Source organism: Balaenoptera physalus (assembly GCF_965194825.1).
Source record: "Balaenoptera physalus genome assembly, chromosome: 13".
NCBI classification, from domain to species: Eukaryota; Metazoa; Chordata; class Mammalia; order Artiodactyla; family Balaenopteridae; genus Balaenoptera; species Balaenoptera physalus.
This window is the reverse complement of record NC_138892.1, coordinates 60369757-60387508: the sequence shown is the minus strand read 5'-3', so window position 1 is coordinate 60387508 and position 17752 is coordinate 60369757. Positions and strand designations below refer to the sequence as shown.

At 39.0% G+C, this 17752-nt stretch overlaps 2 protein-coding genes across 9 annotated transcripts in view; both read right to left on the bottom strand.

Moving 5' to 3' along the window:
• Positions 1-10977, bottom strand: part of LOC309641650 (uncharacterized protein) — a 134627-nt gene extending 123650 nt beyond the window's left edge. For all 8 annotated transcript variants that reach the window (XR_014252708.1, XM_082421901.1, XM_082421902.1 and 5 more), the window contains exon 1: positions 9122-10977. Coding sequence is in view for 7 of the 8 variants with exons in the window: in XM_082421901.1 (XP_082278027.1) it covers positions 9122-9669 (548 nt within the window). In the remaining variant the exon portion in view is untranslated. The remainder of the gene's footprint in view (positions 1-9121) is intronic.
• On the bottom strand, positions 591-8609 carry LOC309641633 (olfactory receptor 9K2-like). The gene has a single exon (XM_082421838.1). The coding sequence runs from the start codon at positions 2664-2666 to the stop codon at positions 1623-1625; it is 1044 nt and encodes a 347-aa protein (XP_082277964.1). The 5' UTR covers positions 2667-8609; the 3' UTR covers positions 591-1622.
• Positions 10978-17752: the final 6775 nt, after the last annotated feature.

The following is a 17752-nucleotide window of genomic DNA, read 5'->3' as shown; positions in this document are numbered from 1 at the left end:
TAGTAATCTTACATTAAACTGAGAAACCAGAGTCACTGCAAAGTCAAGACAGTTGACTGTCGAGCACATAGGCAAAACCAGAATTTGAAAGCTCAGTCTGAATCTTGAGCTTATTTTCTTAACTCTTAATGATTAACTATTATTATTCATATTTTCCTCCTCATTTTGTGAGGCAGCATTTCCCCAATGAGAGATGCTCAAACATTAGAAGTCATCATTGACTTCCACCCATTTCTCATTTTATCAACCGTCAATCAATATTCAGCTTAGATTACCTGTAGTTTTAAAGGTAGTCCCTCTCTTCACTGTCTCGTGTAAGACTGCCATCATTAAAGCCACTGTAACCTCTTACTTGGACAATCACACACTTTCCATGATTATCTACTTCTTCCATGAATATCTATCGACCACAAATTACCAATGTAATTTTTATTAAATTCCAATTTGAACACAATATATCCTTTAAAAAAAATCCCCAGTGGTTCCCCACTTCCAGCACAATAAAGGACATCTTCCTTTTCTTGTTATATAGGTCTGCACGATTTCCATGAATTTCCTTATCTCTCACTCCTTCTCTTGTGTACTAAAAATCAGGTATTAAAATTCAGGAAGTTTAACATGTAGTTATTTAATTTCCTTTGCACAGAAACTTTTCTATTTCACCTTGCTCAATTCCACTTATGTTTTAAAATGTACTTACAAAGTTTACCCTGATCATTTAGATCAGTCATCTTTAGCAGCTGCACTCTCTTTGTATTTTCTATACATGCCTTTATTCACTGGGTTTACCATATGAATGCTAGCTCTCTATTCAGCTATTTTCCCCTCAATTATTGTGAGCTCAAGTACAGAAATTATTTCTACCTAGGAATTTTTATAGGGCAAAGAGTACATCAAAATTCAGTAAATATTAATTTGATGAATGAATTCTCACTAATGCATATATAATAAAATATGAATTATCTTTATTCTTGTTTATTTTTATTATAGTTTTCATGTGAAAAGGGAGAATTTTCAAAAATACTTTGTCAGTTTAGTAGATATTCAAATGAGGGAGAGAAATAATAATGATTCAAGTCAGAGAAACAATGAAATAAATGTGTCACTCATTTAGCCTCTGGACAATTAAGAGTTACTTACATGTCACCCTTCAGACTCTGTGCACTGCAGAGTATCTGATTCTCTCACTAAGCTTTCACGAAGATGGCTTCAGGAAATCTGATATTTTGTTCTGTCTGGCTTATTACATCACGTTGTGTTACCTCTACCAATTACCTACATATCCACATAACACGTGTAACTGACCCAAGATAAACAATACATCCCAACCAATAACCTCAAAGAGTCAGCAGCAAAGTTGGAATATATTTTCCTAAAAGCAAAATTACATGGCAATCATTATCTTTACCCAAAATGAAGATGATGTACAGAGAAAGTCACTCCATTCCAAAATCAACAGCCAGGCAAAATATAGTCCAAATGTATTATTTGGCTGTAATTTCATGGAATTCAAATAAATAAGCTCTCTAAGATTAAAATTTCTAAGCTCAATGGTACATTTTTTTTGAGTCAGTGTTTCCACAAGTTGTTATAATGCCCAGGTCTTTCAGTTATATTACTGTTCAAATAGAATTAAATAAAAATATCTTTTCCCCCAGGATCTTCCTCAGAGCCTCTTTGACATCTTTGTTTCTCAAAGAGTAAATCAAAGGATTCAACATGGGAGTGACTAGGGAGTAACATAATGAGGCCACTTTACTCAGCTCAGGATATCTGTCAGGAGTGAGATACATAAAAAATACAGCACCATACAGTACACTCACGACTCCCAGGTGAGAGCTGCAGGTGGAGAAGGCTTTCTTACGTCCCTCAGTGGAGGGTATCTTTAGAACTGTGGACACGATATACAAATAAGAAACAATAATAACTATGATGGTAGGCAAGATAATGATGCCAGATAAGGAGAAAGAAACCACTTTATGGATGAAGAGGTCAGAACAAGATAGTCTCTCAAGTGGGCGAGTATCACAGTAAAAGTGGTCAATGGCCCGAGAAGCACAAAAGGATAAAGTAAATGTCATGCTGGTCTGAAGAATTGAGCTGATGCAGCCACAAAAATAGGAACCAACCACCAACTGAGCACAGAGACGTGTTGACATGTGGACAGAGTAGAGGAGTGGGCTGCAGATGGCAATGAAGCGGTCGTAAGCCATGGCTGCCAGGAGAAATCCCTCAGTCACAATGAAGAGGGCAAAGAGAAAGAGCTGGGTCACACAGCCTGCGAAGGAGATGGACTTGCTCTCAGACCAGAAGTTGATCATCGCCTTGGGTACAATAACAGATGAACAGAAGAGATCAATGAAGGAGAGGTTGCCCAGGAAGAAATACATTGGCGTGTTCAGCCGGGGATCATTCATAATGATGACCATCATACCAACATTCCCTAGAAGGATCATGGCATAGACAAGCAGAAATAGTAGGAAGAGGAGAATGTGGAGCTCTGGGCGGACCCTGAAGCCTACAAGAATGAAGTCAGTCACTTCTGAGCGATTGCTTGTTCCCCTGTCAGCCATGCCAGAAACCTGCTGAGAGGCACAAGGCAAAATAAATGAAATTACGGCTTTGATTCTAGTACCATCAATACTCTCTGAAATGTAGAAATACATTATTTACACCTTAATGAGATATTGCATATAAAAGAATTTTTATGTTAAGAAGATGCAAGAATTGGGGTTACGTATCATCTGGCTTCTGAAACTGTTATTCTATTAAGCAGTGAAAGAAGTTCTTTGGTTATTTTATCTAAATCATATTTTTGCAAGGAAGTCAGTAAGAAAGTAGCATATTTTCTCGTGTAATTTTACTCACATTCTGAATTTCTATTCTTAATATATTTATAGTTAAAAATTATGTGTATCTAAAATAAGAGTATTACATACAATCTAAATTAGGAATATTCCATATTATCTAAAACAGGAGTAGTACATATAACATCAATGATAGTGTTTGAGTCATTATGATAGCCAAGTCCATGTCTGAATCACAACACAACAGTAATAACAGTAATAAATATATTTAAAATATTTTAACCTTATTACACCTCAATTTATTTAGTTTCCATTATAATTGTATCCATCTTTGAAAACAGAATAAAAATAGATGTTATTGGTATGTTAAAATTATTAACATCAAAAAATCGCTAAGACTAGATAAAACAAAATTCTCTAAAGCTATTTCCAAATATATGTTCATTTTCTCAGATCAAAGCCACTCCCCCAAATACATGCATTTTTATTGCCTCATTATAAATATTGAACTTCCATTAGTAATTGTTTAATTAAAAATATCAAAATCATTTAGCCCTCTTTTTGAATCAGAGAGAGACTCTGTTGACCATTCCAATCCTTACACTGCAGTGAATGACTTTCTACCAAAGCTGCATCAATTCAAGGGATCTCACTCTTTAGTCAGGGTGAGTAAACTTAAGGAAAGTACAGAAAGGAAAGTTCCTCTCCTGAATTCTAGTATGCTTCGTACCACTTAAGGATAATGGGGGTACTCTTGCATATTTAAGGACCATGGCAACCTTGTGTTGTCCAGAGTCCATGATCATGAGCTAGAGTATCAACAGTGGTGTTTATGTGGGCCTTAGTTATTTTCACTCCTGTGAAACCTTCTTCAGGATATTTCAGCACTGAGGTTTTGCTCACCCTCGGTAATGGATTCCACTGGGAGAAAAGTAATCATAAAGTCAATTATGAAGACATAAGTGCAGACTCCAGGGCTGTTATCCATGAGGACATCGACAAAGAAAAACTTTGTGGTAACTGTCACAGCAGCCAAATTGATAGGCAGAGAGAAACAGACTGAAAAGTCTGTACTATATGAGAAAATTTTATATAAACAAATATTTAATATTATGTAGTAAATTACATTTGCTATGATTTTAAAAGGCAAAAATTCACTCCAAATCATGGTTTTCCTGTATTTCTTGATGCATATATATTTCATGGTACACAAATTCCATCTAAATCACAAACTCAAAGTCAGATAATGCTTTGTTAATTTTATGCTTTCTTATATTTAAATGCTAATCAGTTAGAAAATATCATGGAAAAAATGATAGTATTCAATAAAATTATTTTTTAAATCTCTAGCAAAAATATTTATGAGATCAGGACTTATATTTTAAAATTCCTTAATAGCTACTGTGTGACTGCAAGGGTAGATTAAAACCAGAGACATTATACTCTATTCAACAAGCCTAATATTATAAGGATGTCATTTTTCCTAAATATTTCCATAAGTTAACTGTAATCCTATTTTTAGAAAATCCATTTTTAATTAAAAATTATTTTTAGACTTTATTTGGAATTTTTTCAGTATATAGATTGAAAAATGATATGGGGCTAGAGCTTCTCTTTATTATAATATAGTATTATTAAGAGTGTAGGAAGAGAAAGCAGTTTAGGAATTTTAAACAGGAAAATGTTAATAACTAAGGTGAATAGAGGCACATGAAATTTGGAAAGGCTGGAGGAACTTCTAGCCGAAACTCTTGTAATGACTCTTAGAACAATATAGAATTAATTCACAAAGAGAGGCTACCATTGTAGGTAAGATTTAAAAACATAGTACCATTGACTGTGATCCAAGGATCAGATACACAGAAGCAAAACTATGTCACTACTTTCTTATCCATCAAAATAGCTTCTCTAGGAAGTTGGAGGTTCAACAAGACTTCAGAGAAAAACCCACATGTTTCCATGACTTCCTAACCGGTAGAAAAGTCAAAATGAACAGAACATTGATCCTGAATACACTGTGCCCTTCCAAATTCTAACTCTGTATGGATCTAATTGGCATAGTAAAATCTGCGTCAAGAACCTTAGTAGCAGGAGACATTTTAACTTTTTAACATCTCCATCTAAAAAGCACCTGGAGAGGAGCTTTGGTATATCCAATATACTTTTTCTCATTCCCTAAACTTCTCACAATACCATTAGCAATAACAACATGCTAATGATTATAAATACACAAGAAACCCTTACTGGCATTCACAATAAGTGGGACGAACCCTCAACAAATTCAAAGACTGAAATCATTCAGTATATGTTCTTTGATCATGGTCAACTTACTATAGAAATGAATAACAAATAGATAACTAGAAAGCATGGACATTAAAAATAAACACTGCCTAAAAGTCCATGGATAAAAAGGAAATCAAACTATCTTTTTATTTAGTTTAAACCAAACTGTAATAAATTATGATATATCTAAACATCTGGCGTGCAGAAAAAGAAGTACTCAGTGGGATAAATAAAGCCCTATAAGTAACTGTTATAAAGGAGAAAGGCAGGAACATAAATAGACTAATTGTCTATCTTAATTACGTGAAAGAGAAAACAGCCAGTCCAAAGAAAGTAAAATAAAATAAAAGAAGGTAAATAATATAGGTAAAAATTAGTTATATAGAAATATACAGATAGTATAGGATATTTACATGGCTTAATATTGAGTTTTTGAAAGATTAGTAAGATGTATGAAATCCTAGCCAACTTAACAAAGGAAATACAGCAACACTGAATCACAAGTATCAGGAATGAAAAGGGGATAGCACTACAAATCCTCCTAATATTAAAAAAAAAAGGCCGCAGTAAATAATATTTTTTAACCAGAAGTGATTTTTTTAAAATAAACGTATTTTAAATAGAATGAAATGATATATAAATGATAAATATGAATTTTTAAATGTCAATTAATTTGCTGATATAAACTACTGTATATAAAATAGATAAACAACAGGGTCCTGTTGTAACGTACAGGTAACTATATTCAATATTCTTTATTACAGGATTGGGGAGGGGGGAGGGGAGAAATTGTTGAAAATACTTTTGTTTGAAAATCGCATCAGTTCAAAGTGATATACCTGACTTTCTGGTGTTTGGGGTTGGCCTGCCTCAGTTTGCCCCGCTGGATTAGAGCGAAGAGCATCCTAATCCAGACTTTAGGCAGCGCAGCCCAGACCTCTATCAAAAAAAGCAACTGGGAGAAAGGTCCATTTGCATCCGCATTCACAGGTCCACCAGGCCCAGCCCCTATGAGGGATTGCCCGGAATACAGACGGGCCACCTCCCGCCACAGCCACTTAGGACTTTTAGGGCACCTCAAGAGAGGACTACAGGGTCACTGTTCTCCGGACCATGAGCAGGTGCAGCTAGACACTGGCTTGGTTGCAAACCGAAGCAATCTGTCTGTCTAAACCGCAAACCGAGTTTCAAAGAGAACACTGCTGTCTGTTTGGCAAAACCCCAAGAGGTCCTTATCTTTTTTTGTGAGGAGCCTTGGAAGGAATATGGATGACAAAGATTCTGACAACTGTTGAGGCCGACTGTGTGCAGATCCTGACCTCCCTAGACCTTGCATGGATAAAGGGGGCACTGTGGGTTTTGCCCCACTTTACAGAAGAACAGAGAGAGGCTCAGGGAAGTGAAGTAACTTGCCCAAGAGGAGAGGAAGAGTAGAGATTTGAACACAAGACAGCCTGACCCCTCTGGGTAATGGGGTTATCAAGCATCTTGCTCAGTGGTCACCAATAAGGAAGTGACACTTCCCAGGATGGGAGAAGGAGGGCAAACCTCCATCAGGAATCAAGAAATGGGGAGTGACCAGTGTCTGCTGATTAATATTATCCGCCAAAATGACAATGAGCCAGAGATGCAAGCCAGCCCATGGCCTGAGCAGTAGAGGACCCATGGGAGCCCCCCCACCCCAGGCAACTGGAACTGAGACATTTCAATCTCAGGTTTTTTCCAGGAAATGCTCAGGACCTCTCTGAGCCTCCACGTGTTTGGCTGTAAAACAGAAATACTACTGCCTTCCAGGGTTCCTGTGAGGATGAGCTGAGAGCAAGCACGTAAGGCACCAGCCTGGTATTTGACTCCAGCTTTGCCAGCACCCAGACGGAGGCTTGTCAGCTTTCTCATCTCCAGCTTGCTTTCCACTCACCTTAAAACTACAGGTCCAAGTACAGAAAAGTGGTTTCTAAGAGAAGGGCCTCTCCTTGTTTCCAGGCATCCTACTCATATTGTTGGGAAAACATCTCAAGGCCACACAGGACTTTAAAGAGACAAAACTAAATGACAGTAATCCCACCTGTAACTGCATTTTGTGGTAATAATGCTGAATTTTTATTTCACCCCAACACAAAGCTGTGCCACCACAAAATCTGCAGCAGCCTTGTTCCGAGCGTGCATGGGACTTGGGGGAGCGTGGATTCTGCAGGAAACCCCAGAGCTCCACCCCGCCCACTGCCTAGTGGGGTGGGAAACCTCAGGTGGAGCCCAGTCCTCAACTCCTGCACCATAGACCGCGGCAGCAAAATCCTGAGCCAGACAGGGTCTGCGTCTCCTTGTCCAAAACATGACACAACTTCTCTGCAAATATGCTCTGACACTCCGGCACTTCAGTGGCCTGCAGAGAATCACTCTCGCCAAGTGTCATCGATGACACAGCTGAAAATCATAAAGAGTTCCTTTCCTAGCCACAGGACTACTGCAATCCCCTGCTTCATACTGTACTTGGGGAAACCGAGGCCCAGAAATCTGAGCCTCACAAGGCCCCCCAGAAGGTGAGGCCAGAGAGGCTGAGACAGGGACTCCTCACTCCCAGACCATGAAACCCTAACAAATTAAACCACTTCACTTTGAGCTACTCCCACTGGCCTTAAGGAGCCCGCGCTGGGAGGTTGGGGTGTACACAGAGTTATAAAGAGAAACCCAAGTTGGAGCCTGAGATTGCTAATCAGTAGCAAAATATCCCTCAGACCCTAGTCCTGCCCTGAACTCACAGACTGAGAAGGTAAAGGAAGAACTGTGCCGGGCTAGCACCCGACCTTCCCGGGCACAGACCCCCGCCCCCACGGCAAGGCACCTGCAGAGGCCACTTGGCCATCAAACCAAACAGAGAGGGTCCGGTCCCCACCCCATCCCCAGGCTGTCTCTCTGGGGAAGAACAGTCATTTAAGATGACGAGATACATTTTCTCTGAACTAGGAAAGCCTTCAAAGAGAACCAGAAAGGGCTGTTTCATCTCCACCTTCAGGCACATATCCAGGCAGCAGCAATTGCCGCCAGAAGCAGGAGCCAAGCCACTAAAAATGTGGAAGGACACGGAGGCAGGAGAGGGGCGAGGCAACAGGGAGGAGTTACTGATCAGAGGGCTGGGAAATGGGGCCCGGCTGCTCCGCTCCTACAGAGCCCTTTGCCCTGGGCCGGACACTCACACGGGTGTGGGAGACGGTAACCGAGCTTTCCTGAGGCCAAAGGTCCTCCCACACACAGCCCGGCCGCCCGCAACCGTGGCGCTTCCCGTAACGTGACCAACAGTTTACAAATCCCTTCAGAGGCTTTTATCCACCTCAAATCCAGGAGGTAGGATCATCGTCTCCATTCCACAGAGAAGGAAACTGAGGCACGCAGAGACGAAAAGCCAGGATCCATTCCAAGCACATATTCCTCTGCGAAGTCTTAACAGCCTCGGTTGAGAAAGGTCCCCGGTCCCTGAGAAGGGCAGCACTAAGAGCCAACCAGGAAGGCTCTTAGCCCTGGTCCTCCGGCCCAGCTGCCTGTGCCCCTTCCCAGCGGGCAGGCAGCACGGAGAAGCCCGGGAGGAATTCCAGCCCCAGCACACACGTGAACGCTGCTCAGGTTTGAGGCTGCCTGTTGTCCCAAATAAGAGGGGAAATTTCACTTTTGCGCAAAAGGCCTTTCGGGGTTTTGTTTTGTTTGTTTTTTTCATGAAAAACTTCCCGCTCCCCGACAAGGGTTTCCAGGCTGGGATGCGGCGCCGCCAGCCAGCCCCACAGTTCCAGCCTCTAATACTCATAACTCCGCCGGAGAGAAACTTTTCTGGGGTCTGGCGGGTCCCGGGCCCACTGCTGATTCCACGCCTCCATCTCTTAACCAGAAAATCACCACCCAAAGCCCCACTGCAGGTGGGCTCGGGATCTCCCTGCTCAGAGCCGGACGCCAGCTGGAGGAGGGCTCTAGAGTGGCGGCCACCCGTGGGGGAAGGGGTTGCGCGCCCGAGACCCGCGCTGCCCGGCCGGTGCCTTCCTTACCGTGCAGGCCGTTGGGGATGCTTCGGTGGTGAGATGGCGCCAACAGGTCGTCCAGGGACATGCGAGTGGCGACGGCCTTGTTTGCGGGCCCTGTGAGGTCCAGGGGGCAGCAGCGGGGCCAGGAAGTGCTGGTGGGCGTCTGGGCTGTTGCAGTCGCCCATGTCTCCCGCCGCGCCGCCCGCCATTGGCCCGCTCAAGCCGGCCTGGCCATCGATGGAGCTGCGGGAGCCGCCGCCGCCGCCGCCCGCGCCCCGCGCTCCCTGTCCAGCAACAGCAGCTACAGGTTCCCGCGCAGCAGGGCCTCCAGGTGCGCCTCGAGTTCGCTTAGCTTCCGCGGCTCGCGGGCCACCTCGTGCCACACGGCGCCGGCTGCGTGGCGCCCCAAGGACTGCCACAGGGCGCGGGCCTGCGCCCCTTCTGCCGGTCGTCATCCAGGAAGCAGCAGGCTCGCGCAGCCGCCGGTTTTCGTCCCGCAGCCTCCAGTTCCCGCCCTGGAGGCCGCGGATATCCGGCGGGTGCTGCCGCAGCTGCCGCTTCACATCGAGCATCAGGCTGCCACGCTCCAGCACGAGGCCCACCTTCTCGGACGCCGGGGGCCAGCTCCTCCTCGCTCCAGGCAGCGTCGGAAGAGCTGAGCCAGGTGCCGGACCAGGAGCCCTTCTAGTTTTCCAAAGGTCGGGTGAGTTTACTAATTAATAATTTCTTCTCTTATTTTTCTTTTTGCATTATGATAGAAAACACATTACTGGTCAGAGAGACATTTAGGTCCCTTGCAGAGGGAATGGCCACTACTCCGGTTTTCCTCCCCAGGAGAGAATTTCTCTCAGGACCCATCACAGGTATACTTGTTGGTCTAATCAATAAAAAAGTACAGAGAACTAAAGAGAGAGAGAGAAGCTACATTTTTTCCCTAGTACTTGTTCATTTTAACAAACTTAACTCATGATCTAAACAGTGAGGAAATGCAATCCACGTTGCAAAATTACTTCCTGGTAAACAAATATTTGCTTCTTTTCATACTTTTGTTTATTCATGAATTATTTGATTTCATAGTTGGTAGAAGGTTTACTCTACTGTAAGGAGTACAAGGAATCATATCCAGTCATGAGACTGTCTCAGATTCTCCAAACTCTTTTCTTTTAGATGGCTTTAGTTACATTTCTGTCTTTTAAAAGAAAAATGTTTCTGTTGAAACCAGAATGTGTTTATGTAACAAATGAAGTGGTTTGAGTTTCGTTTCTGGAGAATTGTCATTTTAATTTCGTGCTACTGTGTTACTGTGGTTTTTCATGGTGTTTAATGAGTTGTTTCTCTGCTGGTACATTTGAAGTAGTGAACACCTTTCTTCTTTAGGAAAAGCTGCTTCAAAAAAAAAAAACTTGATTACAATGATTCAACTGGTTAGTAATTAGTGGTCTTTCTCTTGTTTTCAGTAGGTGGTACTATAGCACCAGTTTTTGGTTCCTCTTACCTGAGCTGCCTCTGGTTATATTAGAGATTTGACACTTTCCACCCTCCACTACCTCTGCCAGAGGTACTTGCCTGGTGCCCTCATTGTTGTTGCTTGTGCATCCAGGGTCACTGGTGCCTTACTGCTGCTGTGGCGAATGTCACCACCTGGGGTTCTGGGATGGCTGGCATCTCTGCTACCTTCGGGGTCTCCTGGGATGCAGGCTCCACCACCCCAGGGGGAAGGCAAAAGTTTCGGGGAAGCTGTGGTCACGGGTTCCTCTTCTGCATCTGGAGTTGCTGAGTTCACAGGTGCCGCTGCTGTGGGCAAGGGGCCAGAGTCACGGGTGCCTCTAAAGAAATGGGGTGGCAGGCTCTGCTGTTGCCTGATTTCTTGTGGCTCTGGTCGCTATTGCATCCTGCAGGCCTGAGTCATGTGTGCCACCTTCCCTGCAGCCACCGGCTTCTCTGGGACTACAAGCTCAGCTGGGGGTCTGGGACCACATGTGCCAACTCTGCTTATCCCCTGGCTCTGCCTCCTCCGTTTTTCCAGCCCACCCGCCCACCCCCGCTTTAGATGTGCAGATGTGTGGCATTCTCTGGTGTCCTGGTGTGCTGGGCAGAAGTACCTTTGTTGAATTATGGATGTTTTACTGGTTGTAGATTGAAGGGGAGAAACAAAGAGAACGTCTCACATCACTATGGTGCTGACTTAAAATTTTTTATAGGGTGTATCTTATTAAAACTTTGATTTTTAACTTTTTTATGTAGCATTTTACAGCTGTGACTTTTTAAAACTTCAGCTTTTCCCCCCACTCCCACATACATAGTAGGCACCATATTTTGAAACGGGAGGGATTTATCTCATTTACATTGACCCTAAAGATTGTTCTTTACTTTTGCCATTTTAATATCTTTGTTCTATGTTCCTTTTTTTTTGTATTTTGCTTTTAAATAAATAATTACCCATTCACTTTCATCTTTGAGAAATATAAGCTTAAATTATATGCATCACTTATGTTTATATAGAGGAATTTACTCTCTGCTTATGTTTGTTTACCCTCTCTTATTTAAAATTGAATTTTCTTAAATATTTGATCTATATATTATACATTTAGAACTACAGAAGACTGTATTATAATTTTTCTTCAACCACCAAACATAATTTAGAAAACTCAAGAGAAGTCTATTATATTTACCCACAGTGTAGTATATCATCCACAATATATTATATATTATGCTTTGAATTTCGGTTTTTCTATGAAATCTCTTATAGCTGAGATTTTTATAAATCAGATTTCCTTTTCTGTGTCACAGATGTAATTCTCTTAAAATAAAGGTAGTATATCTCATTTACATTCATTGTTAAATCTATTTTACTTCACTTTTGTCATTTTTTTATATTTTCTTATTCTATGTATGTTCCTTTTTTGTACGTTGTTTTAGAGGAAATAATACTTCTGCTGTTTCCATCTTTGAAAAGTATAAGCCTATATTACATCACTTGTGTCTATAGTTAGCAAATGTATCACATTTTTACCTTTCGACTTTTAAGATTCAACAAATTATTAAAACTCATCTTTTACTTTTAGAAATAGTATTGTTCTCCAAGCCTTGTAAAATTACACATATGTCAGTTGTTCTTATATGTAAACAAATGATTTGGAATGTAACAGATTTTTTTCCAGAAAATATTATTGTATCATTTAACAGATGAGAAATAGAGGTCATTATAATTTTATAGATATTTAACTTATATACTTTATATGCCCATATATAGAAATATTTTAATTTTTAAAAGTCAAGTAACACTTATGAGAATCATATATTTCTCTATGCTGTGTCATCTTTTCTGTTGCACTTTAAATGGATCGTATTTGTTTATTTTTGTTTCCTGCAGTAGCAAGTGAATGTGTCCTTAACAAAGACTACATCCTATTTTCAGTGACTCTTTCTAAGGGCTTAGAGTCTCACTTTGACTGAAAACTTCGATTCCTTTAAACAGTTAACGTTAGTAAGAAAAAGAATTATAAAATATGAGGAAACTGATTAAAAAATAAATAGAATGGTATGATCCAGCCAAGGACGTGCAGAACCGCTCAGGATTCCTGGAGGGTTCTTGCTCCAGAAGCAAACACTTGATGCAACTGCAGTTTGCCACCATCTGGTGGCTATTGGCAACTCTGACTAAATCTAAGGCAAAGATTCTAGGTACTGTGATAGAATGGAACTTCCAGAATGGTTAAGAATTCCAATTATTTCCTAGTTACTTGGTTTCCATCCCCATCATATAGTCCTGAGGGGGGGGAGGTTGGCTGGAAATAGCTAGCAATGTGCAAAGCCCCCAACACCTCCCTGTCTCCCAAGATAAAGTTGTCTCTGGCATTGTCAGTCCTGTTTTTCCTCCCCTCCTTCAGTTCTTTCCCTCACCAAAAATAAGTCCTGTAAGATCGCATCCCTTGTTTCAAAAAAGGGACGAACAGAAAATGGAAAATATTTGCCAATTATGTTATATCTGAATTTGTCTTATCTTAAGATACCTTTTCATGGGGTTTTACTGAATTTTATTTAGAATTATTGTGTATATGTTCATCATCAAGACAAAGCATTATTTGGCTTCCTCATACTAATCATGGCACATTTTGGACTCAAGCTTGTCTTAACATCATTAAAAAATGGTGTTTTTTTCCTCTTTTTTTAATTCTGAAGAGGAGATTGTATAACACTGAAATTATTCCCTGTTTCAAGGTTTTCAAGAACTAATGGGAGTTGCCATCTGACAAGGGGTTTTTATTATAGGAAGAGTTTTGACTTATGATTCAGTTACTTTAGTGGTTACCAAAATGGGTGATAATCAAAATATTTAACAGCTTGTTCAGTAATCATTTATACAAGTGTTTGTATATCAATAAATAAATCAATAATAAAAATAGTCCCTTTTGTATATTTAGTAACTTCTTACTAGTGATGAAGTTTTTAACACAAATCATTCTGAAGTTTTCTAAACCATTTATTGACTATTTTTGCAAATTGTTGTGGGAAAACTTTGGTTTGACATACTATCACTAAATGCTGTCTGAACCACAGTTTGTATTCCCCACAGTTATCAGAGGGGACTAGACGAGACCAAACATTAAACTGAAAGTCGTTAGATGATGTGATATTTGAAAAAGTACAGTCTTCTTTCAACAAAATTGTTCATAATGCTGAATACTCTCCTGGCTTCTGCTAAACTAATATCAATTATATTTACAATTTTCTAACTCTTTGTCTTGTTCCTGAGCTTCAGATAAACTCTTTCAGACTTTCATCATTAAGGGTGATGTTACCCCTAGATTTTTCACAGATGCCTTTTATCAGACTGAGGAAAGTTGCTGAGAATTATCAGGAATAAATGTCTGATTTCATGTGTACATATTCTCCTTTCTACGTTTTTAACATAGTAAATTACATTATTTTTGAACATTAAACCAGCTTTGCATTCCTGGGATAACATCTACTTGGTCATAGTGTATTATCCCTTTGATGCTTTGTTGGATTGAATTTACTAAATTTTTGTTTAGAAATTTTGCATTAATGTTCACAGCAGATATTGACCTGTAGTTTTCTTCTTTTGTTCTGTTTCTGTTTGGTTTAATGCCAACTTTTTACTGGCTTCATAGAATAAATTAGGAGGTATTCCCTCATTTAAATTCCATGGAAAAGTTTATGTAGAATTGTTATTAAGGTCTTACTTATGTATTTGGTAGAATTCAGCAGTGAACTGGAGTTTTTCTTTGTGGGACAGTTTTTAACTATAATTTTAATTTTTTGAATTACTCAGTGAAATAAACTTGGACAATTATTGGGCTTGCCACATTTAAAGACATTTCAGGAATCACTGTCCTTTACTGCCTACTCTCCAATGTCTTGAAAAATATATATATATTGGTATGTATATGTGTGTCTATGTGGCATATGTATCAGAGGGTAGAAGGAGAGAGGGAGGAGAGAGAGAGTCAGAGCGAGAGTGAGAGAAAGAGACTCTCTGTTGTTATTGATTTAGAAAGTGGAGTAAATCTGGTTCCTTTTACTTTTTCTTGGCCAGAATCAGAAGTCAACTCCTTTATTTTGCAAATCAAATTGAGCTTCTTTTCCAATCTGCCTGAGTAGTAGAAAAGCAGTGATTTTAGTTATGTATAAATGTAAAGAAACTAAAGGAATGCCTGGGAATTGGGGGTGAACTTGGTTATATAAGCAGCATTTAGTGATCTAGTTTTGGTATCCACTGGCATCAGAAAAATAAGAAATGAGTTATATTTATTACATGTTTGTGTTGAACAGAGACAGAAATTTCTGCAAGTGATATTTGTAAAACAATGCAATGAAGGGTGAAAAATATCCTTCCAGAAGAATATTTATAATTAATAATAACTTTGATTGACTCTGAGTGAGAATATTGCTATTCTGCCAGAAGAAGACCAAATTCACTGGTCCTCAAACTTCTAAGTAGGGACTGACTTCATTAGAGTCAGTTGAGAGTCTTCAAAAATAAATGAATGGTCCCTGCACTCGTCTCAATAGACTTTTCAATATTGAGACTAATTAAGAATGAGGTGTGATCCAGGAATCAGTATTAAAAGCGAAACAAAACAAAACCTCCCCAGCTGATTCTGAGGAATGGGGAAGTTTGGCAAACACTGACCTAGTTGACCTCCAGGGCCCTTTTTGCTTTTCAGAAAGACCACACATTTATATATGTGTGTGTGTGTATATATATACATATATATATATTTCTAATTTACTTTCTTGTTTGTAAGAATAACTACATGGCTAGATCAAAGGATTTAGAACTTATTATGGTAGGTAATACGTAGGAGGGATTTTTAGTTCGGTCTTTGCATAATATAAAGAGTAGGATATTTCTCGATGTCAAACTGAGGAGTCGATCTAGGATTCTCTTTTGGTTCTAGTAAGTAAAAATGAAGTACATGAGACTTAGAAATAAATAGGTCTACTTACTGAGTGCACTCAGATAGTTGAATAAATCTAATCTATACTGTTGAACATGTTGCAATTAACTGCACTTTCTTCAAAGCTTCCTTTAAAGGAATAATGAGCTATTAAAATTCTTCAGTGAAGCTTCTTTTGGTATCTCCTGGATCTCAAGTAAGGTACTTGATTTTTAAATATCTCAACTTTTTCTGAAGATAGTTTTCTTAATTTAGAAAAAAAAATTTTTTTCTGTTCAGTCTCTCATATATCCACTCTTTTTATTTTTAAGATTTTTAGAAATTTCATGTAATGTCTGAAACATTTATATTAACATATTTCCATACAAATAACCCAATGAAAGTTTAGTATTAGTTGTTTTGTTTGTTTGTTTGTTTTTATACTGCAGATTCTTACTAGTCATCAATTTTATACACATCAGTGTATACATGTCAATCCCAATCGCCCAATCATATATCCACTCTTAATGAGCACTTTATATTTCCCAGATCCTACATATTTTATTTAATTTATATACATCACTTAATTTAATCCTTTCAATACCATCTTATAGGATAGATGTTCTAAGACATATTTTGCTGATGAGAAAACAGAGTTTCATGGAATATGAACAATTTGTCCAAGACTACTTATCCAGTGAGTGGCAGGACATGGATTAAAACTTAGATTTATGTGAATTAAACACCACAGTTTTAACTAATAAGACATTTTTGACTTCATAAAAAATAGTAACAGAAGCTAAATTAGTTTCACTTTTTCTGACTCTATTGTAATTTTGATTTTATAAAAATGTCCAAATTAAAATGTGACTTCAAATATGATATTAATTTCCTTGATGGGAAGATTTTTTTTGATATTTCAGAAATTAAAGATAGTAATGGGCACAAATTTATAACATAGAATTTCTTCTTTTCCACTTGGATTAAATTTTTCAGATATATTGAAAATTATTGATGTTTTATCCACATACATCTTTAGTATTTGATATTAAGCATTGATAGTTATTTTAAAAAGCAAAAAGCAAAACCTGTGCAACACGGATTTTGTTTGCTCTCTGTATTTGTGTTAATGTCTTCTGTTTAACAACGTATACAAAGACAAAAACACTTCTTAGGAAAGTTAATCTTGTACTTCAACCATAAAGTTTGCTTCTATATATACAGAATAATTCATATATCTGAGATGTTAATGCTTGACAATAAAAGGAAAAAGATGTGCTGGAGTTTGGCTGCCAAAAAGGGAGCAGAGCTACTAGCAATCAGAGTTAAGTAGTAAATGGAGTAGGCAGTAGAGGTTGAAGAGTGTCTGCTTAGTGTAGGAGGTAAGAGTTGATCTATCATTTCAGATGACCTTCTTTAAGACTGGTGCTTCATTCCACCTCATGAAGCAGTAATCGCATGTTTCCTAATGTCTTTTATATAGCAGAATGTTTTAAGACCACCAAGTTAACTGCATCTTATGGTGGGAAAAGGAATTGACCTAAGTTTTCAGCTGATACTCATTCCTAAAACAAAAGTAATTTTTTTAGGTGCTTGTTTGCTTGTTGATTTATTTGACTAACATTTATTATGCATTTAAGGTGTTCTAGTAACTGCAAAAATTGCTTTTCATACTCAGTTTCATATTATTCTCACAACAATCCTATAGTTAGGTATTATTAGTACCTCCCATTTCACAAAAGAGGACTTCAAGGCATTGAAAATGTGGGTAACGATCTTAGATTCTTTTAGACTGAAAGAGGTGAAATTTGGACTCAGTCCATCTGATTCCAAGGCTCTAAACAAATGGCATAAAATGACTCATAACATCACTGTCCCAGATGTCCTTAGTCCATCCACATTTCTCATATCATTGACATTGAATATATTAGGAAAAATTATATATAATATATTTGGGTACTGATACTTCCAAAAGTAAAGTTATTCTGTCAGATGTAGTGCCAAGACAACCTCATCTTCTATTAGCATTTTTTTCTCTCATTTGCAGCAACGTGGATGGCCTTGGAGGGTATTATGCTAAGTGAAATAAATCAGACAGAGAAAGACAAATACTGCATCATATCACTTATATGTGGAATCTAAAAAAATACAACAAACCAGTGACTATAACGAAAAAGAAGCAGACGAAAAAGAAGCAGACTCACATATATAGAGAAAAAACTAGTGGTAGCCATTGGGGAGAGGGAAGGGG

Coding starts and splice junctions, on each gene's coding strand:
- LOC309641633 (XM_082421838.1), bottom strand. CDS start 2,666: ATGTATTTCTACATTTCAGAGAGTATTGATGGTACTAGAATCAAAGCC.